This window comes from Camelina sativa, chromosome 3 (genome assembly GCF_000633955.1).
Source record: "Camelina sativa cultivar DH55 chromosome 3, Cs, whole genome shotgun sequence".
NCBI lineage: Eukaryota > Viridiplantae > Streptophyta > Magnoliopsida > Brassicales > Brassicaceae > Camelina > Camelina sativa.
The window spans coordinates 14,603,028-14,628,068 of NC_025687.1; the positions used below are offsets into that span (position 1 = coordinate 14,603,028).

General features: G+C 36.6%; 5 protein-coding genes across 9 annotated transcripts; 3 read left to right on the plus strand and 2 right to left on the minus strand.

Annotated features, from left to right (window-relative positions):
* On the minus strand, positions 70 to 4,224 carry LOC104778961 (subtilisin-like protease SBT2.1). Its single transcript, XM_019243747.1, has 10 exons — positions 3,683 to 4,224; positions 3,246 to 3,378; positions 2,618 to 3,015; positions 2,438 to 2,533; positions 2,289 to 2,361; positions 1,907 to 2,189; positions 1,494 to 1,819; positions 1,145 to 1,415; positions 775 to 1,056; positions 70 to 672 (listed from the first exon to the last, which is right to left on the minus strand). The coding sequence occupies exons 1-10, from the start codon at positions 3,901 to 3,903 to the stop codon at positions 251 to 253; spliced, it is 2,505 nt and encodes an 834-aa protein (XP_019099292.1). The 5' UTR covers positions 3,904 to 4,224; the 3' UTR covers positions 70 to 250.
* Positions 5,425 to 9,431, plus strand: LOC104777092 (pentatricopeptide repeat-containing protein At1g30610, chloroplastic-like). Its single transcript, XM_010501298.2, has 9 exons — positions 5,425 to 6,896; positions 7,092 to 7,283; positions 7,428 to 7,509; positions 7,591 to 7,782; positions 7,872 to 7,985; positions 8,068 to 8,158; positions 8,248 to 8,405; positions 8,495 to 8,926; positions 9,024 to 9,431. The coding sequence occupies exons 1-9, from the start codon at positions 5,473 to 5,475 to the stop codon at positions 9,378 to 9,380; spliced, it is 3,042 nt and encodes a 1,013-aa protein (XP_010499600.1). The 5' UTR covers positions 5,425 to 5,472; the 3' UTR covers positions 9,381 to 9,431.
* Positions 12,930 to 16,759, plus strand: LOC104777093 (UDP-arabinose 4-epimerase 1). 5 transcript variants are annotated; one of them, XM_010501299.2, is made up of 10 exons: positions 12,930 to 13,243; positions 13,936 to 14,066; positions 14,304 to 14,428; positions 14,535 to 14,648; positions 14,746 to 14,945; positions 15,027 to 15,168; positions 15,248 to 15,342; positions 15,445 to 15,574; positions 15,973 to 16,117; positions 16,226 to 16,759. In XM_010501299.2, the coding sequence occupies exons 2-10, from the start codon at positions 14,006 to 14,008 to the stop codon at positions 16,468 to 16,470; spliced, it is 1,257 nt and encodes a 418-aa protein (XP_010499601.1). In that variant the 5' UTR covers positions 12,930 to 13,243; positions 13,936 to 14,005; the 3' UTR covers positions 16,471 to 16,759. The 5 variants fall into 5 exon arrangements, with proteins under 5 accessions (XP_010499601.1, XP_010499602.1, XP_010499603.1 ...); XM_010501300.2 differs by lacking the exon at positions 12,930 to 13,243 and adding an exon at positions 13,372 to 13,501; XM_010501301.2 differs by lacking the exon at positions 12,930 to 13,243 and adding an exon at positions 13,615 to 13,722.
* On the minus strand, positions 16,885 to 18,731 carry LOC104777095 (coatomer subunit epsilon-1-like). Its single transcript, XM_010501304.1, has 7 exons — positions 18,473 to 18,731; positions 18,279 to 18,368; positions 17,999 to 18,150; positions 17,767 to 17,902; positions 17,516 to 17,671; positions 17,230 to 17,309; positions 16,885 to 17,134 (listed from the first exon to the last, which is right to left on the minus strand). Exons 1-7 carry the CDS (start codon positions 18,641 to 18,643, stop codon positions 17,041 to 17,043), a joined length of 879 nt encoding a protein of 292 aa, XP_010499606.1. The 5' UTR covers positions 18,644 to 18,731; the 3' UTR covers positions 16,885 to 17,040.
* On the plus strand, positions 19,279 to 23,691 carry LOC104777096 (serine/threonine-protein kinase 38-like). Its single transcript, XM_010501305.2, has 14 exons — positions 19,279 to 19,418; positions 19,902 to 20,187; positions 20,332 to 20,506; positions 20,630 to 20,713; positions 20,827 to 21,068; positions 21,259 to 21,490; positions 21,781 to 21,860; positions 21,951 to 22,035; positions 22,260 to 22,391; positions 22,483 to 22,596; positions 22,705 to 22,752; positions 22,844 to 22,928; positions 23,022 to 23,078; positions 23,181 to 23,691. The coding sequence occupies exons 2-14, from the start codon at positions 19,961 to 19,963 to the stop codon at positions 23,315 to 23,317; spliced, it is 1,698 nt and encodes a 565-aa protein (XP_010499607.1). The 5' UTR covers positions 19,279 to 19,418; positions 19,902 to 19,960; the 3' UTR covers positions 23,318 to 23,691.

Sequence of the window (25,041 nt, forward strand, 5' to 3'; positions counted from 1 at the left end):
CCCGGAAACAAAGCTCAAGATTCAACAAGAAACCTCTTCAGAAACAAAGAATCAAAAGAGTGGATTAGATATAATTCAACAAAATTCATCATTCCAAACACATTTACAAACTACAAAATCTCTCTAACGCTTTTTAAGCAATGCACAAAAACATACATTAACTAATCTCCAAAACAATATCAACTCTTTCAAGTTTTTGTTTCATCATCACACTAATAAAAAACTCTGCATATAACAACAACCTACTCTTTCAGACAGCAATCTTGTAAATGACTGCCACCGGAATGTTAACAACGTGACCTCTATCTCCAAACATTCCAATTCTCCCAAAACTCGCCATCGAAACATTCTTCATTGCTCCAAGGACAATACTCAAGACCCGTGTCTGCCCGTTTCCGATTGTAAACTTGGCAGGTGAGACCTTAACGGAGACTGAGTCCGGTGCCTTCCAACCGACTGTATATGTTTCGTTTGTAGCCGTGGTTGCAATATTAGTGACCCATCTTAGGACTGTTCGAGTACCAACGAGCTTAGCTATTGTGACTGAGGGTAGGTTCAAGTCAGAGGCTGCAAGGGAGGAGTTGTACGCCGAGCAGCTTTCACCGGTGTAATTGAGAACAACCGGAGATGATCCGTTGATGCCACAGAGAAACTTCATGTATTCATTGTAACCTAACATTTGCAGCAACATTTCATATCAGTTGTTGATCTCTTATTATATGCTCTCAAGGTAAAGAAGAAACTGAGCATTTGGGGGTTAAAGAGAGCATCTACCTATGTCAAAAATCAAACCAGGGTCAAGAGCTGCAGTTGCATTGACAAATCCACTACCCATATCGAAAGGTGTTGCAGGGGACTGACTAATGTCCGGGTTTAAGACAGTGCGTTGTGCCATTATATGCTGACCCTTTCTGTCTGATAGAGAAGCTGTTGTTGAAAGTGCGGATGCAATGGCTGCAGGAGTGAAATGTGGGAACTTCTGCTTGATGAGCGCCGCAATACCTGCTACATGTGGAGCAGACATGCTTGTCCCCGATTCCATCGCGAATCTCTCACCTGAATACCGCAGAGTTAAGTGCTCAAAACTACAAGAAACACAGAATGAGATATCTTATAAGGAAAAATGAAATGAGGATATGTGTACCTTCAAAATCGGTTGTACCAATACCAAGAGGACTCCAAGCGCCCCATATCGCGTTTCCTGGAGCTACTATATTGGGTTTCATTATATCAGCATCAACGAAAGAATCATCTTCTGGGTCAGGTCCCCTAGCAGAGAAGTACATGACCTTAGGAGCTGCAATGCCATAGGTAGGTTTCATGCCACCAACAATTCTCGCAGCTGACGCAGATCCAACAATTTTGCCTGAACCATTTTCCCTCAACAGAGAAGAGTTGTAGTACCGAAGTAAAGCCTGCATGTAAACCACAGGAAGAGCTAAGTTACATTCCTGTTCAGAGTGTAACTTGGCAGTTTAAGATTTTGAATATACCTGAGAATCTTGAGATGAGGATATTAAAATTCCCGGGATATCCATTGGAGTTGAAGTCATCTGAAAACCAGTGGCGGACGGATCTATATAGAAGACAAGGCCTGCTGCTGTTAAGTTCTTAGCTGTTATTAAGGCTTGTTTGATGGTTGAGACACCTAATATGAATCGGACAGTATAACTGCAAACAAGGATCTTTCCCTGCACCAGCTTCTGATCGAAGCTACTTGCATCTTGGCATTCTCCAACATATATAGCATCCATAACAGTTGTACCATTGCGAAGCGCATGTGTAGCTAAAATAAGTTTGTGCATTGTTTTTGTACCAGCTAATTACAAAAAAAATGAGAAACGGTAAGGTCATGTCGAGGAGGATATCAAAAGAGAAGCAAAGTTATAAACAAAGATGGACTTACATGCCAGTCCAACTCCAGGAACAGTGACATTATTTCCTAGGATTATCGAGTTAGTATATACTCTATCATGAGATGTAGCTCCTACTGTAAAGATCCATGGACTGAAGGAAGACATGCTCTTAGGAGCTGGTCCTGTGTTTCCAGCTGCTTGCACTACAAAGATCCCAGCTTTCACAGCTGAAAACAATGCCATATCGATCGGGTTGAAGAATGTAGCAATACCAGGAGGACGTCTGTTTGGTGTGATTGATAGGTTTATTATGTCAACTCCATCTTGAGCCGCCTGAAAAAAAGAAAACATCCATAATCATGTCAAATATTTTTTTGTTAAAAAGGTTCATCAAAGTTAGTCTTACAAAGGTAACATTTTTAGTTTAGTTACCTGATCTATTGCTGCAATGATATCTGCAGCAAAGCCTCCAAACCTCTTATACAATGCCTTATAAACAGCAATACTAACAAGAAAAGACAAGACTTCAATTTTCAACGAGTTGTTTCCAAAGTGAATATCATTTTGTGGTATTGACTTACTGAGCACGAGGAGCCATCCCACTAGCATTTCCAAGGTGATGACCGGCAACTACCACCGGGATCCCGTGATTACCAGCTGCAACAGAAGCTGTGTGCCTGAACAAATCAACCAATATCAGACTTAACCATATGGCAGTTAATTAATTAATCACAGCATCTGAGTGAGTTATATACACTTACGTGCCATGCCCTTCACCATCAAATGGCGAAGCATCGTCCTGAGTTGAATTCAAGACTCCTCTACTGAGAGCAGACTCAGCAAAATGGCGTGCTCCAATGAGTTTCCTATTGCAAGAACCGGGAGGGAAACCAATGGTAACTTCACAGACGCCAGTAAACCGAGGAGGGATCGAATATGTATGCCCCGGGATTTTGTCACTGAAACTAGGATGAGTGGGATCAATTCCAGTATCAATAAACCCTATAACTACTCCTTCCCCTGCATACTCATAGCCTCCATCACGGAGCCAAGCTCCACGAGGCAAACCTAAGAACTGTGGTGTATGAGTAGTTGCTTTCTCAACCGAAAAATCCAGAACTAGATTGTCCACTTCTTCCCTAGCCGCAAGTCTATCAGCCTAAACAAGAAAACCCCGGTTTTCAAACTCATAAGCTCAAAACAATTAACATTTGGACATTAATATATTGTTCNGCTTTCTCAACCGAAAAATCCAGAACTAGATTGTCCACTTCTTCCCTAGCCGCAAGTCTATCAGCCTAAACAAGAAAACCCCGGTTTTCAAACTCATAAGCTCAAAACAATTAACATTTGGACATTAATATATTGTTCCTAAGACAATGTGAGTACCTGTTTTTGGGTAAGAACAGCTGAAAACCCATTAATGAGATAGTGGTAACTGTACAGCTTAAGATAATTCTCCTTTCTCAATACTTTTCTCAACAACGAATCATGAACTCTAATAATAGAAGCGCTTCGGTTCCTATATGTATAAATAAAGAGATTAGGATCATCAATTAGGGCATAAAGGTTACAGCTTGGAGCACCAATTCAACAGGCATGCCTTTATATCCGTTGACACTTTCAGGAAAAGACCAAAGAACATAAGAGACAAGTAATCTGGGACCCAAAATTGGAAAAATCTCAAGTTTCAACATATGTCGGCCTATGACTATTAAGAAAAAAGACCAAACCCTCCCGCAAAAAATCAACAGCGATTCCACGAAATTGTGATAAAGATTGAAACTTTGAAGAGTAAAAAAGAGAAAGTAATTTTTTTGACATACAATGTTCTGTAAACTTGGGAGGAAGAAGAAGCGGTAAGGCTGTGTTTGGAGCTACTCGTCGTTTCTCTGCCGGATAAATGAACAGATGGACGGTCCTTGAGAGTGACAATGTAAACAGCAGAAGAAGCGGTTGCGTTTTGGTCAGAGTCATCCAAACATAACACAGAGGACGAAACCAAACAGAGCAGAAACACGAAACGCACTAGATAAGACTCATCCATGACTCTTTAAGCTGAAATTCTCAGAGAAAAAGAGGAAAAGAGTGGAAATTGCAGAGACCCATTAGTGCTCCATGGGAGTAGAGTAGAGAAGCGTATCTCAGAAGAAGCAGAGAAGGAAGAAGAGAGAGAAAGAGAGAGTTAAGAAGAGAGGGTTTTAGAGAGTACAATGGTCTCAGAGTACTTTTGGCTGGAAGAAGGAAGAAAAAAGCGGTTCTCGGTTTCTGAATGTTTTTATTATTAATGCAAACTGCAAAGATCGGTGGAAGACTTTTAACTTCTTCTCACTTGTAGTTTCTTATTGTTTCCAAGTGTGTTTATGCTTTATAATGCATCTGTGTAGCACCCTAACTTACTCTACTAATATACTATATAAAAAATGATCATCTTTGTTGTCTTTTATTTCATTTTTGGTCCATTCTCAAGTGTTTTTATATGAAACAATTAAAAATATATGCATTTATTTGGCACACATACACATAAGTAGGAGAAAAAAAAACAAAATTCCAAAACCCCACTTCTTGTTGATTTTGCACAATTGTACTACCATTAATCAAAAGGTTGCGTTTTGATGTCCTGCTTAATGGGTTATGAAACAAGTGAAAGTGTTTATATCTAAAAAGTTTGAGTCTTTTGGTACTTTAAATTCTTTGGTTTGTCTTTTATCTTTTAGGTGACGTTTGGTTGTATTTTCCAACGGTAAGATATTCTATGAGAAGTCGCTTTTGTTCTCTCCTTAACAAAAGCATCCGTGACCCTTCTTTGACCATTTTCGGACACTACACCAAAGCCAATGGCACCGTAACGGATTTATCTAGAACGATTAAGACCAAAATAGATTCATCCCTCGGCAGTCGGCAGCATATGAACAAATAAAACGAAAGATTTAAGTTTTGTGACTTTTTTCTTAATGATCTGCGACAACGATCGAGAATAAGCTGTGTGAGCTTTAATTCTAGTAACACACACATGAGATGAGGAAGAAAAAAAAAGCTATAAAGCAATGATTTTCACCACATCAAAAGAAGTAGGTCCAACTTATACTTTTTAACCTTTTAATTAACACGAGTCATGACTCATTAAACTCCCTTTACATCATTGTTTTAACCCTTGAAACCCCTTTTCTTAGCAAGAACATAGTGGATTCTATAGTCACTAATTCACCCACTATCATCTTCTGTTGGTTTCAACTCATATCAACACCTAAAAAAGTCACTTCTTTTATGGTATATAATTGCTTTCGTTCACTAGCATTGGATCCTTCATCCTTGTAATGGAAACACAAAGATGGTTGAAAGACAAGAACAGTTGAATTAAGCAATGAACATAAATAAAGTATGAAACTTTTAACAAATGTAAGAATATGAGATACAAAAAGATAACGCCCAGTAATAGACATCATCCCGTTTCCTTATAAATAAAAAAAACTACGCGGCGTTAGTTTTGAGTATATAGAAACGTCACGTAGTTTTATTTGTCAAGCCACGTCGGACGTTGACGATAGCCGATAAGGGTTCAACGACACGGTTGCCTCTGATAAAATCAGTTGAGCTTTTAGTGAAGATTACAAAAATGGCGGTGATGATTTCGACGAATGCCTTGGTAAAGGCTTCGTTTTTAGATGAAAGTCGGAATTTTTTCTTGAACCCGATGTTTCCTCAGCCGGGCTACTATAATTGCCGACGAGTCGTTCGTCTGAAATCGATGTCAAAGGTAATGTTCTGCTTGAACTTGAACACGAAGGAGGTAGGTTTGCAAAAGTCAGGGGATGGAGGTTTTGAATTCAAACCCAGTTTTGATCAGTACCTGCAAGTAATGGAATCGGTTAAAACAGCGAGGAAGAGGAAGAAATTGGACAGATTAAAAGTTGAGGATGACGATGGTGGAGGTGGGAAAGGTGACAGTGTTGATTCGGATGTGAAAGGTGTTAGGAGTAAGAGTGGGGAGCTGAAGGATGAGAGTTTCAGGAGGAGATACTCAAGGCAGGAGATGGTAAGTGATAAAGGTAATGAGAGAGGTGTCAATAGGAATAAAGAAAGTGGAATTTATAGAGTAATCAAAGATGGGAAGTGGAGTAAGAGTGGTGAATCTTCAGTGACTGTGCCACGAGATGAGAGCTTTAGGAGAAGTTACTCGAAGCAGGAGTATCACCGTTCCTCTGGTACATCGAGAGGGATTGAGAGAGGTTCTAAAGTTGATGAATTGGATCTTGTTGTTGAAGAAAGGAGAGTTCAGAGAATAGCCAAAGATATAAGATGGACTAAGAGTGGTGAATCTTCAGTGTCTGCGCAAGAAGATGAGAGCTTTAGCAGAAGGTACTCTAAACAGGAGTATCACCGTTCCTCTGATACATCGAGAGGTGCCAAATTTGGTGAATTGGATATTGTTGTTGAAGAAAGGAGAGTTCAGAGAATAGCCAAAGATGCAAGATGGACTAAGAGTGTTGAGCCATCAGTGGCTGCGCAAGACGATGAGAGTTTCAGTGGAAGGTACTCTAAGCAGGAGTATCACCGTTCCTCTAGTACATCGAGAGGGATTGAGAGAGGTTCCAAAGTTGGCGACTTGGATCTTGTTGTTGAAGAAAGGAGAGTTCAGAGAGTAGCCAAAGATGCAAGATGGACTAGGAGTGGAGAATCTTTAGTAACTGTGTCAGAAGATGAGAGTTTCAGGAGGCAGAATCCAAAGCAGGAGATGGTGAGGTATCAGCATTTTCATGATACATCGAGAGGGATCGAGAGAAGTTCTAAAGGAGATGGATTGGATCTCTTTGCTGAAGAAAGGCGAATTGAGAGATTAGCCAACGAGAGGCATGAATTGAGAAGTAGCAAATTGAGTAGAACCAGGAGCATTGGTGCTAAAAGAGATAATGATGATGATAGCTTGTTTGCCAATGAAACTCCTGCCTTTAAGTTTTCCGATGAGTCCAGTGACATAGTGGACAAGCCAGCTACTTCACGAGTCGAAATGGAAGACAGAATCGAGAAGTTAGCAAAAGTGTATGTGTTTATGCTATTATCTAGATTTAGTTCAAGTTCTTAGATTACATAGAAGAAAAGAATTTGAGGTAAATATTGGAGTTTGATTTGGTTATGTTCTAGTGTACTGAAATTAGGGGGTGGGATTAGTCCATTTCTCATGCAATTATTATCACATTCAGCTGAATTTTATGTTAAGGAAGTTTATTTCGCTAGGTTAAATGGTGCAGACATCAATATGCCTGAGTGGTTGTTTTCCAAGGCGATACGGAGTGCAAAAATCAGATATACCGATTACACTGTAATGAGACTGATCCACTTTCTAGGAAAACTAGGAAACTGGAGACGAGTTCTTCAAGTCATCGAGTGGATTCAAAGGCAAGACCGTTACAAATCGAACAAGCTAAGGTAAATTAAATATTTTACTGACTATTCTAAAAGTGAGCTGTGGATATTTTGCATTGGTAGCCCGTTTGATTTAACATATAGAAGTCCAGAGTCTCTATTCAAAGACGTAAAACTGACCCAAAAAATTTACCATTTTGGATCCAGAATCGTCTATACAACAGCACTGAACGTTCTTGGTAAATCAAGGAGGCCTGTGGAAGCTCTCAATGTATTCCACGCTATGCTGGTATAACCCGTCTGCCATGCTTGTATGTGTTCTTGTTGCTTTTGATATAATCTGAGTTAATCTTTTTGCTTTCTTCGCTAGTTACAAATTTCATCATATCCGGATATGGTAGCATACCGTTCAATTGCAGTCACACTTGGACAAGCTGGGCATATCAAGGAACTCTTCCATGTGATTGACGTAATGCGATCTCCACCGAAAAAGAAGTTCAAGCCAACAACACTTGAAAAATGGGATCCGCGGCTTGAACCAGACGTTGTTGTTTATAATGCGGTCAGTAATTTAAAATATATATAGCCTACACTTATTCTTGGAAACACAAAGTCACTTGACTGATGTGAATGCTTGACATCTAACCACAGGTGCTCAATGCATGTGTTCAACGAAAGCAATGGGAAGGAGCATTCTGGGTCTTGCAACAGTTGAAGCAACGAGGGCAAAAACCTTCTCCTGTAACCTATGGCCTCGTTATGGAGGTAAAATATCTCTTCTTCTCATACCAATCAATATTGCATATCAACACTATTGAGTAGTGGATCTGTAACTTTGTCTAAGCAGGTGATGTTAGCATGTGAGAAGTACAATTTAGTTCATGAATTCTTCAGGAAGATGCAGAAATCTTCTATCCCTAATGCTCTAGCATATAGAGGTATTTTTGTGAAATCAATGTTCTTTTCCTTTAGATTATTAGTATTTGAATTCCCTTACTGAAGAGTGACCATTTGTACCTGTGATCAGTTCTTGTTAATACTCTATGGAAAGAAAGTAAAACCGATGAGGCCATACATACGGTTGAGGATATGGAAAGCCGTGGTATTGTTGGATCAGCTGCTCTTTACTACGACCTTGCTCGCTGTCTTTGTAGCGCAGGACGGTGTAGTGAAGGGCTCGATATGGTAAATTTTTGAAAATCCTGTAGTCCTTAATTAAGCTTATTGAGAATTTGATTTTAAAAGCTGATCTTGATCATACAATCCAATGTCAGCTGAATAAGATATGTAGAGTTGCAAATAAACCTCTCGTGGTGACTTACACTGGCCTGATCCAAGCATGCATCGACTCGGGAAACGTCAAGAATGCAGCTTACATTTACGATCACATGAAGAAGATCTGCAGCCCGAACCTAGTCACTTGCAACATAATGCTAAAAGGTTATCTACAAGGCGGGTTGTTTGAAGAAGCGAGGGAACTTTTCCAGAAGATGTCAGAAGACGGAAATCATATACAAAGCAGCTCGGATTTCGAATCAAGAGTGTTGCCAGACACGTACACATTCAACACGATGCTAGACGCTTGTGCTGAACAAGAGAAGTGGGATGATTTCGGTTATGCGTATCGGGAGATGTTGCGTCACGGATACCATTTCAATGCGAAACGCCATCTCAGAATTGTACTTGAAGCGAGCAGAGCAGGAAAGGTAAAAAACAAACCAAAATGAGACAAGTTGAAACATTTTGACTTATGTTATCATCTTGTCTGATCAACCTCTCACTTGTGTGTCTGTTTGTGATCAGGAGGAAGTGATGGAAGCAACATGGGAACACATGAGACGAAGTAAAAGAATCCCGCCATCACCTCTAATTAAAGAAAGATTCCTTAGGAAACTCGAGAAAGGCGATCATATGTCGGCTATATCATCTCTTGCTGACCTTAGTGGCAAAATTGAGGAGACAGAGTTACGTGCATTTTCAACTTCAGCATGGTCCAGGGTCTTGTCCCGGTTTGAGCAAGATTCAGTTTTGAGGTTAATGGACGATGTGAACAGACGCTTGGGTTCGAGAAGTGAGTCTTCGGATTCAATTTTGGGGAATCTATTGACTTCTTGTAAAGAGTTTGTAAAGAAACAGAACACAAGTTTTGTTGTAAGTTAATTCTTTGTGAATCTAAAGTTAAAAACAAAGGCATGTTCTGTTTTCTTTAAAGATAGGAAATGCTTAGGGAGAAGGGTAATATAATGACTTTACCTACTTTCAATCATTCGAACTTACGTTAAGCTTTTGAAACACGTACGACCGAGTGGATTCACGTAGCTTAAATGAACAACACAAAAACATCAAACTCAGAAATAATTGTTTAATTTTGGAACGTACGTGAAGGGGATAAAGTGTGCGTCGTAATCTCAAGCCACCCAAAAGGACTAATTTAGTCAAAAGGAGACGTGAAGAAATAGAAAAATTGCATGTCGCAGAGCTAATTTTATAATTTTTTCAAAAAATAAACAAAATATAATTAGAGAAGGTGGAATGTATCATGTAATTGTATGGTAGACGAAGAACGATACTATTATAAGAGAGTCAACGTGCATGGTCGCTTTGCTTCATAAAAATGCAATAACAAACTTTGTCTAATGTAATGAAGTCAAACACACATAAACTTATTACTTTCTGATTTCATTAATCACCAGAAAATTAGTTTACTAGATCCAATTCAAAGCTATTTCTTTTGAATATATATGTATGCATTACATGCATCTATCATCAAAAATGCATGTGTGGTGATGATTTGATATATTCGGACTAATTAGATAAAAATAAAGCGATGCCAAACAATTTTAATATAAGAGAGTTGAGCATGTTAGAACAGGTGGGTAAACACATCTATCATCACCACTAAGCGACAAATAGATATTGTAAAAGAGCTTTTAATCATTTTTTATAATTTGATTTGTAACTATTGGACATACGATAATTTTTTGATTATTATTCTTCTATATATCCACAAAGTGATAACAGGAATTTTCAGTTTTTATCGTTTTTAAAGTGAGTTTGCAAAAGAAGAATATCTCACATATATAATGTTTTTTTTTTTTTTTTCAATCTTTCTTTCCATGGTTTGGTTTGAATTATTAATATGGTAACTAAACTGCATAAAAAAAAAAAAGAAACAAAAGATCACCAAAATGTGGAATACACACCAATACGGTTTCACAAATCAAAATCGTGAGATATTTTTTTGAGTTCAAAAGTTGTAACGTAACCGACAAATAGAAGGGAGGGAGAAGAGGAGACAGCGCATTTACAATTGGGTTACGTTAGGGGAGAAGGCCGGTTCACATCGTACGATGTCGGGTTAAGATATTTTTTTTCAAAAAGCCAACACCAAAACATGTGTACGTGGCGCTATATCATGTAATCATGCCATGTTTGTATTGGACCCTATTCTGATTCTGACATTCATTTTTGTTGTTTTTACTGATCTTTTCTGCCTTTAAGTATTTCTTTAAAATCATTTTTGTTTCACAAACATTTATATTAAAACAAACCAAAGGTATATATATATATATATATTCTTTACATTTCTTAAGAAATAAATTATGTGAATAAGACAACACATTTCTTTTAGGTTTTTTCAACACATAATTTTCTTTTTGTTACTAAAATTGGTGGATAGAAGAACAATTATTTTTTGAATAACTAATCTAAAGAAAAGAACTATAAATAAATAAATATATATATATATATGACACAAATTTTTGGGCTATTATTTTGTAGCTTGCGACATACAGTATATTAAATTTGTTTCAGGTGATCAAAAACAAATATTAAATATATGTTTCATCGCTTGAATTCGACTTTGATTATTATACATCGACTTCATGAAGAAAGAAAAACTTATTTTCGTTGTAGTAACGACTAATATTGAAAATTCTAGTCACAGTCTAATTGTTGGTTTTTCATTTCTTAAGATTGTATTAAAAAGATCAGATGGTAAATGATTCTGTTTATATCGTTGTTGTATCATAATCGGAGCATAAAATGTATACTTGTTTTTTCACTCATGGTGACCGTAAATGTGACATGAATTCTTCTTAATTACACATGCTTTGTTTGGCTATTATTGCCAAAAACTTTATTATTACACGTCGTCTCATTCCCAAATTTTCTTTTTAATAAAACGAATCTTAAAATCTACTTTCTCTATTTCTAAGTTGGCAATCTGGCATATAATGTATTGAATTATATACAAATAGTCCTTAAATTAATATTATATTTTTATTTAATAACTATTATCAACCAACAACAATCAAGAAATGTTTGAAATTTATTTAGCTTGTGATTAAAAAAAAAAAAGAACAATAAGAAAATTAACACTTAAAGATGGTAAAAATTGTGATACATAGACAAACAAGAATGTTCCCATTTTAGATTGGTAATTTGTAAAGTGTGACCACAAAACCATTTTAAACTGGTTCCAGAAATAACAATATGTAATGTAAACAGATTAAACGATACATAGATAATATATCAGAATTCAGAACAACAATAATATGTTTACCATTCCATATTAATTTGTTAAGTCACAAAAATTACTAAAAAACAAAAATCTGGCCGACATGTCAGCACGAAGGAGTTGTTGGTCTCCACTCCACGCAGAGTTATCGTAGCCGCAACAAGTGCGACAATCCTATTGGCTGATCGTGCTTTTCCCCTCTCCCCTAAAAAAGCTAGCTCTTCCCCAGACAATAACCCTTTCAATTGTATCTATTTGCTTAATGTATTGTTATTTTCAATACTACCAAATCTTACAACCAATAATAAATTTCCATACTATAATGCAAAATAGCAGTATTTGTTCACATATTTTGAAAGATCTTTTTTTTTTTTTTACTTCGTTTCATATGTTAACACACATTTTGTTTCAACTACAAACTTTAGATCACATTCTGTTGTAGTACACAAATATTTTATTAGAATTCTTTTTTTGTTTTTTATTGTCTAATAATAAAATTACAATATGTTTTAAACTTTTAAAAAGTAAGTTAAGCTAGAAAAATGTAAATGAATGGGGAGCAAGAAGTCTCGTGATTTCTCTCTGGTCACAGTTTTTTTTTCAACTTTTTTTTGGTACATTTCGATAACAAAATATTTTTTGAACGTCTGATTTGACAAAGTTCGGTTTTCATCATAACTTACAATCGACCCCCGTATTGTTTGTTACATCTCTCAATCATCTATACTATTCTTCAAACAACAGAACTTAATCATACCACATTTTACCCATGAAAAAAACCATTTATACTATGAAAAATGTGTAATGAACATTCAACCAAAAGAATACTTGGAACCGTCAACATATATCAAGATCTGACATCACAATCATTATCAAAAGAGAAGTATCGTAACATCGTGATTCGTGAATTATGTATGACCACTTGAATTTGGTCCAAAAAAACTCATACCAAGTGATGATATAAACCACTATGCACAATATTTAATGTAAATATAAAATTAAACCGGTGGAATTAAAAGTTTTAATTTTTTTTAAAAAATACAAATAAAAGTAATAACTGGCCTGCGCCATCATTCTTGCTACATGTCATGTTGATAGCAAAAGAATCTAAAGAGAAAGACAAAAAAAAAGCTGACATAAAAGTCAAACATATACATTTTTTTAATATCTTCGTAATTCCTCTCATTACTTTATTTGTTTTCTTATTAACCGAGAAATTTCCGCCATCTCTCTCTCTTCGTCGCCCCTCACCGGAACGCGCCTTCGATCGAGGTCGCACGCACTATTACTACTCTCTTTCTTCATCATACGTTTCCTCTCTCTCTCTCTCTCTCTCTCTCTCTCTCTGATAAAAATTGAATCTTTCCACAGAACCCACAAAGAAAATTCGAATCCTTTTTCTCTCTTTCTCTCTTTTCGCTTATCATCTTCCTCGAATTGTGGTTGGTTCGTCTCTGTTCTCTCTGCTCTCTGCACACACAAAGCCCTGCTGCTGTTGATACACGTGAGCCGCCATTAATGCCCCCCCTCTCTCTTTTGTTTTCTTCTTCCATGTCCGTTTCTTTATAGGTCCCTCTTATTTATATATTAAAAAAAATCTTGATTTATGGCATAATTTATCCACACTACGTTTTATTTACTTCTTCTTCTTCCGTTTCTGCTTCTTCTTATGAGTTACTATATCTCTCATACGGTTTTCTATTTCACTCTCTTTGAGTTTTGATGAAATCAGGATCTTTTCGTTGGTGAATTTTCACTTTGGGTTAGTCTTTATTGTTTTTTTTTTTTTTTTTTTATCTCTGCATTTGTCATTTGTCATGGGACCGACATTGCTCCGACAAGAGTTTCCCAATCTGGGGGTTTTTTAATTTTTTTAATACAATTCCCAAGTGTTTTATTTCAAATAAGGTTTCCGGCAAATTGTTTTTGAAGCTTCTCTCATCTTTAAGTTGCCTTGTAGCTTCTCTTCAGTTAAATTCTAAGGTTTTCTCAGGGTGAATCATCCTCTCATCTATGTTATCTCAACTTTTCATTTCCTCCTTTGCAGTCTATGTTTGTGTTCTTTTACAGTTAAAATTGTAATCTTGAGATAGTTTTCAGTTTTTNTTTTTTTTTTTTTTTTTTTTTTTTTTTTTTTTTTTTTTTTTGGGTATTTTCGTGGAATGTAATGAAAAGTTTGGTCTTTTGCTTTTGCAGGTGATTTAGGGCGTTGCTGAATCAACTTTACATCTAGTGTTTGTTTCCGGCGAGCTTTAAGTGATTCAATATGTTTAATTTTGGTCGAGCAAGAAGCCAAGGGAGGCAAAACAGATCTATGTCTCTTGGAGGTGATATAATTACTCTTTATTCTTACTATTGATTTCACTTTGGGAAAAAATGGTTAATTTCATTTTCAGTTAGCTCTGGAATTTTGAGAATTTAATATGAAACTTAAGGTTGGTGGATGATATAATTGAGGTTTTTTTGGGGGTTTGGAGCTTCAAAGTTTGAATCTTTTGTGGTTTTTATTATATAATTTGGATGCATATATTAACATACAGATCTTGGTGATTTTGGGAATACAGGACTGGATTATGCAGACCCTAAGAAGAAAAACAATTACTTGGGAAAGATTCTTTTGACAGCTTCTCTTAGAGCCTTGTGCATTTTCATGCTCAAGCAATCTCCTACATTCAATACTCCGAGCGTGGTATAACTCCTTGAGCATGTCCTTTTCTTGAGTTTTTAGAGAAAGAAAGATGTTACTGGTGAAATTTTGCTCAAGTTTCTTTCATTTTTTTGTTATGTGTTTGCAGTTTTCTCTACATGAGCCAGGGGTTACACATGTTTTAGTCACTGGTGGTGCTGGGTATATCGGTTCACATGCAGCTCTAAGGCTTCTAAAGGAATCATACCGAGTGACCATTGTGGTAGCTTTCTTTGGCTTACATGGATTCATGTTACTTTGTTCAGCGTTATTGTAAATGTCGATTATCACAATTAAGTAAATATCTTTCTGTTTAACAGGACAATCTATCACGTGGGAATCTTGGCGCAGTCAAGATTTTGCAAGAACTCTTTCCTGAACCTGGAAGGCTTCAATTTATTTATGCTGATCTTGGAGATGCAAAGGCTGTTAATAAGATATTCACAGAAAACGCCTTTGACGCTGTGATGCATTTTGCTGCTGTTGCATATGTTAGGGAAAGCACACAATTCCCTCTTAAGTGAGTACATTGAGCAACTTTTCCCTGTGGGAAATATATGACTGAATCTGAAACAAGTAACTTTGTGTTCTGCCAATTCAGGTATTATCACAATATTACATCAAACACTTTGGTTGTATTAGAGACAATGGCTGCTCATGGAGTAAAGACTTTGATATATTCAAGCACTTGTGCAACGTATGGGGAGCCTGATGTTATGCCGATTACAGAGGAAACTCCACAGGTGAAATTTTGTTTGTCAACTGTTTATAGCCACGGTTCTTCTTCTATGCTCTCTAACTCCCAAAACACTGTCAATTCAGGTGCCAATCAATCCATATGGCAAGGCTAAAAAGATGGCAGAAGATATCATTTTGGATTTCTCGAAAAACTCAGATATGGCAGTTATGATCTTAAGGTTGGTTTTATTGATACTCTTCTAAGTTTATCTAGTGGTATTATGCATTTTCATCTTAACTTTCCCTGAGATTGACAAGGTTCTTTTTCTACTAACATCCAGATATTTCAATGTGATTGGATCCGATCCAGAGGGCAGATTGGGTGAAGCCCCAAGGCCTGAGCTGCGAGAGCATGGACGCATCTCCGGTGCTTGCTTTGATGCAGCACGTGGTATCATGCCTGGCCTACAGGTAATCACTTTCTTCAACTCAGGAACTTTTTCTGAAGTTAATCATGTTTTCTCGGAGCTTCACTTTCAGTTCTGGACAGGGTCTTCTTGACTCTTTTATTCTTTGGACAGTCATCACAGGTTGGCACTATTAGATTCTTTGTCCGAAAAGTTCTGTCTTTTGTTTTTGGTATATTTAGGGGATGGCACATGCTGTAGAACATGTTTAAAACTGTTTGCCAAAAAGCTGATAAGTAGTTTACCAGCTGAGCAAAATACATAATTGAGACAACTGATTCTTGAGTTTCCTTTATTAAAGCAAAGATTTAAAATAGTCTACTTGTTATATTCACGTGGGTATAAGCTTTTCAGTCTTCTCTAATCATTGACCTTCATTGAACTTTTCTTTTTCATCCCCAGATCAAAGGAACAGACTACAAAACAGGTGATGGAACTTGTGTACGTGATTACATTGATGTCACTGACTTGGTTGATGCTCATGTTAAAGCTCTTCAAAAGGCAAAACCCCGCAAAGTCGGAATCTACAATGTTGGTACCGGGAAAGGTATTAGTATTGACTTTTGGCGTACATTAGTACTGCACTGAGGAAAAATCATGCTGTTTAGCAATTGGATTTAAAGAGTGTTTCTTTTTGCTGTGTGTGTTTGAGTAGGTAGCTCGGTGAAAGAGTTTGTTGAAGCGTGCAAGAAAGCAACTGGTGTTGAGATCAAGATCGAGTACTTGCCTAGACGTGCAGGTGATTACGCCGAGGTTTACAGTGACCCAAGCAAGATCAGGAAGGAACTCAATTGGACAGCTAAGCACACTAATCTCAAACAGAGTCTTGAGACTGCGTGGAGATGGCAGAAGCTGCACCGTAATGGCTACGGTTTAACCTCATCGGTCTCGGCTTACTGACTTTGTTCATTCCTATAGTTTGATGGATGGAGATTTTGATTCCAGATGGGGTATCTGAGCAGAAGCGTAGGAGATGATGATGTTTCATATATATAAATATAACATAAGATATATTATCCATACTATTAAAAAATGAGATCACATGATGAGATTTAATTTTGATTGATATTCATTTTGTAATGGCTTTAGGTTCTTTTAGGAAGCAGCCGTTCATTATTACATGTACCTCTCTCTCGATATTTATTTATTAGTCTTAATAATATAAGCTTCACTGGCTCTTTTTTTTTTATCTCAAACATTGGATGTAGCTGTCTTTGTGTATTTTTGTTCTCACAAGTATGACTTTTGTCTCATTAAGTTATGGAGGTCCTGGATTTGAAGGAACAAAATCCCTAGTTTTGTTGGATTCGAAACTCAATGACAACAAAAGCTTCAATGAGAAATCAAAGTTAAATGCAACACACCCGGAAAACTGTTCATATATGATAATTTCAAGACAAAGTTTGTAAGATAATGATGTTCGTCTGGTAGATTATAAAGCTTATGGATTCCATGGGATTTGAGGAACTTTCAGGCGAAAGATTGAAGTGCTCTCTCGAAGTTATCTTCAGCTGATGCTATTCGCTTCACAAGGACATGTTCAGGATGTGAAAGTTTCAGCTGGCTGCAAAAAAGATTGGAATTGGAGGTATAAGTCAGCTTACACTGATGTGATTCATAGTTATGCAAATTTTAACATACGGTCATGAATATTTTTACTTTAGGTAGCGCGAAGACGATTTTCCGACATGAAGACTGCATACAACTAGGTTTGCAAGAGTTTCTGGGTCTTTAGCATCCTGCAATGAGCATAAACATCTTTGTTTTCAAACTTATCCATTTTCCAATCAAACGAATAGTTGAGAAGTGTAAGACTTCTTGTAAGGAGTTTTATAGTATACACATAGTTGATAAAGCAAGTGCAGCAAATCTGGTGACATGATATTAAGAAATGGATTGCGTCGATACATATTTTAAGGTAAGAAAAAGTAGGTTCATCACTGACCTTGTTGAGTGCTTCAAGTAGTAGAGTCTCAGCCTCTTCAAAATTACCCATATGCATACAAGAAACTGCCTTACCGTTCAAGATCAAGCTTGTCATTGGGTACTTCTCAGAGAAATCCTGGAAGATTAGATACGCTTCCTGTATCTTGGAACCCCCCTAAGATCATACAACAGTTTAACATTAGCAAACACATTAACAATCTTTCTCAAAACTATATGGAAAACAAGAAGAAGTAGATATTCATATCATACAACGGCCAAGTTCAACCATGCGCTCGCGAGTTGAGAGAGTGTGTGGTCTTCATCAATCTGTTGCATCACTCTCAGCTGTTTCTCAGCATAATCTGTTCTATGCATCTTTATGAATATCTGAACATTCAAAGCATGCCTACAAATATGCAGAAACAACAATCAGCTACCGAGTAATGGTAAGAGCTTAAAAATCACCAAGACAAGATCCAACCAAAAAGGAAAAAAAGCATACAGATCCATGGTTCCTCCAGAATGAGTATGCTTGAGAGCCTCGCTATAGTCTTCCTCATGCATGAATATAGTACCAGCAATCAACCGAATAGTAGCATTGTTTCCTACAGTTGGATCAGCCAACCATTCCCTCAAGCTTGCAATGGTTGATTCCTATTCAAAATCACAGATTCAAACAATGCATATCACTAACTATAAGCAAAAACATTAATCTTAGATTCCGCTAAGTAAACGTCTCAGAAGAACATGAATCGAAAACATCTCAAAATCTCCAGAATTACCTTATTTTCAGGACTCGATAGATACATAGCAAGGAGCTTCACTGCCTGCAGAGGAGTAGCAGCCGCTTCGTCGATCTCACTGATGACAAGCTACGAAGACGAAATTTGAAAAAGAAAAAAAAAACGTAAATCACTAAATGATCAGCACAAATTGAAATCCAAATCGAAAAGTTGGAGAGCAGAGAGGCCAAAACCTGATAGCTACCGAGAGCAATGTAAGCGCGATGAACGAGACAGTCTCGCTCGACGATATCTTCCTGGGAGAGATTAGGGATCTCGCTGTTGTTGATCGCAGCTTGATAAGCACCCACGTAAAAAAGGTTTCTCAGATTGAAGAGATGATCTGGTCCTGCCATGGATGCCATTGTCTTCCTTCTTCTTCTTCCTCTAGATCTCACAGATCCGCAAAATAGAGAAAACTGAAGTGTGAAATAATCAAAACCAAAAAATTAAACAAGTTATGCATAAAAAGACCCCATACATTTCGATTTGTTCAATTAACACCAACTATGATCTAATTCCGGCCCAGTGGACTCCGTTCTATTACTGAATGGGCCTTTACATTGCCCAATAGTTCTAATCTGTGCTTCCCTTCTTCACACGTGTCTTACATACGAACGGTGACGATCTTTGTCTTTACCAATAAAACGCGTTATTAATTGATCCAATCCGCGCGGGATGACGTCAGCAACCCCGTTGAAAGCCACTCCGTACGATCGTGCTGTCACGTTTCGGGTCGACAAACAAATCCAACAGATTATAGACACGTGTCATCCGTTTCCCCATTGAAATGAGCCGGTTACTACCCGGGAATAGTTAAAAACCAGTTTACCGGTGTCGGTTTTTACATTTTATCAAGTAATACAGTCATCGTGACTGGTAAATAATAACTTTTAACGGCGATTACTGCTTCCAGATTTAAATAACTATTGACCAAAATACCCTTTACCCAGAAACGTTATTAGTTTGTAATCCGTTTTGCTCTCCTTTTTTATTTATTTTTTGTTTTGTTGAGATCTTTTATAATTAAATTTAATTTCCGTTTCGAAGTGAATGCGTGTAAGCAAGAGACTTCGATTGTTCGAATTAGAGCCAAAAGAGCTAAAAACTAAAAAACGTCTGATTTGTTGTTTTGTAAATGTAAGTTTCTTTGATCCTTCTCGAAAAAATTTGTGATTCTCCGATCGAGTTTTTTTTTTTAAAACATTTTGTTTGCGAATAGTTTGACTTTTCGTGTTCTTCTTGGTCAATCCCGCCTGGTTCGTTCGTAAGTCGTAACCTGTTTCGGATTTGAGTCTGTAACTATCCTTTTATCTTAGTTTGATTTCTGATGTTTTTTCATTTTTTATTATAAGCAAGTTTTGATTCGAATGCATGCGTGTATATATACTAATCCACAATCCAGAACTAGATGTATGTGTATCTATGTAGAGTGATGATTGATTAGACTCGATTTATGAGATGTTGAAGTGAAAAGTTATAATCTTTTTTTGGAACTTGACCTGCGTTGTAAGATTAAAAATTTGAACTTCTGCTATCGGATGCAATCTATTTGTGTAGCTCGAACTTTGATGAATTTGATTTTTGTTTTGAAGCATTTTGGGGTTTTTGATTTTCCTGCAGGTTTTATGAAGTGTATAGTGTTGTGATCTACATCTGAGTTTTATATATTGGCTTTTGAAATGGCAACGGATTCTACAAGGAGTTGGTTCCAGATACGGCAGCAGAAACCTGATAAATCTAGTCCTACTAAAAAAGGACAAGAGGGTAATAATGTGAGGAATCTTGGCAGACCACCTATGAATGATGCACCATCTAATGCTACTAAACAGAGAGTTGCTGCAGCAAAACAGTATATCGAGAATCATTATAAAACTCAGAAGAAGAGTCTTCAGGAAAGAAAAGAGCGGTACGTTCTCTGGATTCTTACTTGTGACCCTGTGACGCCAATGTTAATTTTTTTTGCTGTGAGTTCTGACTTTGTTTTCTAGACGAGGCATTGGTTTACTGGTTTAGATTAAACCCTCTGATATCAGCTTGCTCTTGATTACAGTCGGAGCATCTTGGAACAAAACCTAGCTGATGCTGATGTTCCTGTTGAAGACAAAATGAATATACTAAAGAATTTTGAGAAAAAGGAAATCGAGTATATGCGTCTACAAAGACAGAAAATGGGGGTTGATGACTTTGAACTGCTGAGCATCATTGGCAGGGGTGCTTTCGGGGAGGTATATCTGTTCACGCCCTTTTGTGATTGCCTCTCTTATTCTTCTGTCTCTATAAAACAAAGCTTCCGTTGGCGGTAGTGATCTTAGTGGTGTATTGATTTGATATATTTTGTTTCTGTTCAGGTGAGAATTTGCAAGGAAAAAACTACTGGCAGCGTGTATGCAATGAAAAAGCTAAAGAAATCCGAGATGCTTCGAAGAGGACAGGTAATGCACTGTTTTATTGCATTTCTACAAATCCAAGAGTTCCCTTGTGATTATATTAGTCAATCATTAACATCTGTGAAAATACACTTATCCCTTTATGCCGTAAATATCAGGTGGAACATGTTAAAGCTGAAAGAAATGTGCTTGCAGAAGTCGATAGTCCATTCATCGTCAAGCTTTGTTATTCCTTCCAAGATGATGAGCATTTGTATCTTATTATGGAATACCTCCCTGGAGGTGATATGATGACACTTCTGATGCGAAAAGATACCTTACGGGAAGATGAGACTCGGTTTTATGTTGCACAGACAATCCTGGCTATTGAGTCTATCCATAAGCATAATTACGTCCACAGGTTCTAACCACTGGCACTTGAATCTTTTCACATTGTTCTGTTGTCCATTTTGGCATCTTATATTGACATGATAATGTTGGATCTTTGTAGATAGTATTATATTTTGTGCTTCCTACAGTGCTTGTTAATTAGCTTTCAGTTGATATGTTTGTGATAATTTTAACTCTAGTTTCCTCCTTTGATTTTTCAGAGATATAAAGCCTGATAATTTATTGATTACTCGTAACGGCCATATCAAGCTTTCGGATTTTGGATTGAGCAAGTCTTTGGAAAGCAAAAATTTTCCAGATTTCAAGGCGGAGCTTGTTGAAAGGAATACAAAGCCTGCAGCAGAACATGACAGACACTCCAAGCCTCCTTCTGCACCTAGGCGAACTCAGCAGGAACAGCTCTTACATTGGCAACAAAACAGAAGGACCCTGGTATGGATGGCCTAGATTCACTTATCTCTATCTTTCCGTGGTTGCTGTTCTGTTACACCTGAATTTCTTCTGAAATATTCCGTAAAGAACGATTCTTTTCTAACTGGGAATGAAGTGAAAAGGATATTTTTATGTTACTTAGAAAAGGAAGTTATATAAACCTTTTATTCGTCTATGGAAAAAGTCTAATTTGCCTTAAATCTCTTTTGTCTTGTCCTATTTTAGTTATTTATAGGACCCTTTCCATATAGTCCTAACATAATAAGATGGCTTTTTCGTGTACCGTTCAGGCTTTTTCTACAGTAGGAACTCCCGATTACATTGCCCCTGAGGTGCTTTTGAAGAAAGGGTATGGAATGGAGTGTGACTGGTTAGTGATGATCTTAACCCTTGTGTTGTGTGTTTTACACTGTACATTATAATTTATTCAGCTAACATTCTAAAAACTGTTTTCAAATAGGTGGTCCCTTGGAGCAATCATGTTCGAGATGCTCGTGGGGTTTCCGCCATTCTACTCTGAAGAGCCTTTGGCAACATGTAGAAAGGTATGCATATATTGGCTTTAATATCCTTCTAGTACTTTATTGCCCAGTTTAATATAAGAATTTTAATGAGTGCTGAGGATTAACCTCAAAATTAGCCTATCGATTAATCTGACTAGTGTATATGTTTTGAACTATGTTTTGGTAACCTGTTGTATGGGTATGGCAGACCTATCCCTACTGCGCTTGACTAGTATATCAAACAATTGCTCAGTTTATCTCTGCAGATTGTAAACTGGAAAACCTGCTTGAAATTTCCTGATGAAGCCAAGCTCTCAATCGAGGTAAAAGATCTCATCCGAAGACTGCTCTGCAATGTCGAACAGAGGCTCGGAACCAAAGGAGTTCATGAAATTAAAGTACTTAAACATCATTCTTTTTATTTCAAGAAAAAAGCTGAAGTCTAGAATGAAATGTGCGTTAGATGTCTGATCTGCTTTCCCATTACAGGGACACCCTTGGTTTAGAGGAATAGAATGGGAACGATTATATGAGTCAAATGCTCCATATATACCACAAGTGAAGCATGAACTTGATACCCAAAACTTTGAAAAGTTTGACGAGGTTTGTTCATTAATCATTACCATCTACACTTCTTTTTTCTTATAATTCTCAACCCTTGTTTTTGCTTTCTTGGCTATGCGAAATATCGATTAATATTTTAATTTTCAGGTGCCATCTACTTGTCAAACATCTTCTAAGTCTGGCCCTTGGAGAAAGGTATAGAATTTTTCCTTTTGTTTTTTTTTTGCATGTACATATGCAATCGAGTTCTACCATTCTAACTAGTTATTTACAAACTTATTCACAGATGATCTCATCCAAAGATGTAAATTTCCTTGGTTATACATTCAAGAATCTTGAGATCGTTGATGAACACCATATCCCTGGCATGGGTTAGTAACTCTTGTCTCATATGAACAAAATTTCGAGGGAGTTAGTTATTTGCGTTTATAACAATGGTTCATTATTGAACTCTATCTACGCAGCGGAATTGAAGCGGAAGAGTAAGACACCGAAGAAACCATCTCTCAAGACACTGTTCGGTAAACTAATACTATGACGTTGCTAAACTATATAAGTTGGTCTTAAATTTTGGTTTTAGCTTTTAATGAAAGATTCAATTCTTTTTTCTTTCTTTCTCACAGAAACACCGTATCCTTCTCATGAGAATCAAGCTTTACAGGATTTGCTTGATTCACCTATATCCTCTGAAGGATCTAGAGGCTCTTCCGGATCGCCATTTTCACATCCGAATCAATCCCACAATAGTCCCCGGAGATGATCAAAAGGGAGGATCTAAAATGATTAAAGAACAAACCAAGCAAAAAGTAAAAGAAGGTAGTCATTTTCCTTCAAGTGCAAAAATTTCATCTTTTCATGCATTTACTATGTTATGTAACAACAGTGAATACCCAAAAGAGAAGTAAAACTTAAATGCATATAGGAAACTTTATAGGTATACAAACATTTTACAGTGTTTTTGTGATCTCCAATTATATCTAACCTTGTAAGCTATATATCTTCTTCTTTTTTTGTTTTTCTTATAAATATTTTACATAACATGAAGAGAGAGAACAAAAGAATTACATGTTGTACATAAGAGTGGCTTTGGACTTACCTTGATTGGCAACAACATGTTGAGTTGTTTTCTGCTGAGATTCGAACTGTGTTGGTTATTGTATGAACACTTTTTTTTTTTCTCGAGTTCGTAGAAAACATCCAAAACTAGTCAAATCGTTTCTTTTCCATTGAACTGTTGCCTCACCTTTTCTCGAATTGTCAATCTGAATAAAACACTAGCTTTATTCATGATTTTAATAAACAAAGAAAAGAAAAAGAAAAAAGATAATGAAAGTAATAGTTATGTAATGGAACGTACTGATACAATGAAGGAAGAACCGAAGCTAACTGACAAAACCAAAAAGGCTTATCAAGAAGAACTCATGTTCCACTGTAATGACTTTGTTTTTCACTTCATTGTTTAGTCTTTTTTTCTTTTTTTTTTGACAATCCCATAGACCTGTTTTTTTCTTTTGAAATTTTTACCAATGATTATGGATCCGAAAAATACTCTTTGCCTTTTTGTTTTGTTCTATATCTCTTTTTTCGTTCCTCGACTTTTATATTTTCTACTAGACGAAGGAGACACAAAACTACGATATCTAAGCTATTTAGATTACTTCAGCTGCAAAGTCATATATGGCTTTTACATGCAAATTTTTTTTTCAACCATGTTATGTATAGATTAGTGTTTATTGCACATTAGAAATCGATATTTACGTGCCTTTTTTGTCTGTCGGATGTACCTCAAGGGGCTGGTTATGTTTTTTAGATACATACAGTTGCTAAATTAAGAATTGATCTCTACTATGCTATATTAACTTTGTTGTATACTTATATGGTTATGTTGTTTCGATTGTTTCTTACATTTTCTAAAACAGATATGTCTTATAGCCTCGTGAAGTGACGTTTTTTTAATACTATCGTATCTAAGAAATCATTTTTCTCTAGATGATTCATAGGTTTATGGTAAACCGACAGAACTGAAATAAGATTACATTTAGTAAGAGTGGGACTAGGGTTTTTTAGTAATGAACTTGGGGAGTACTTAAAGGGCATGGACAGATGATCGCACGTAAAGTCAATATTTATGCACACGTGTATAAAGAAGCTTTAAAGCTCAATAACTCTTTTACGTAAAGCCTCAATCAGTTTACAAAGATAACGATTAGCGAGTGTACAATATTCTAAAGGTAAGTGATTATAACCAAAACTAATAATTATAGAAAGTTTGTGTATAGACATCACATCTTGTGTACCCCTTTTCGAATGTATATCTTCTTGGGAACGAGTTCCACTGGTTTTTACTTCATGCATAATTATTTGATTATACAGTATAATGTTAATTTTTCAGTTAATTATTTATGATGATTTTGCATGATATTACTTTTGATTGGTGTAAAACTATTACCAGGTTTGACTAATCACTTTATGTCAAATCTAATT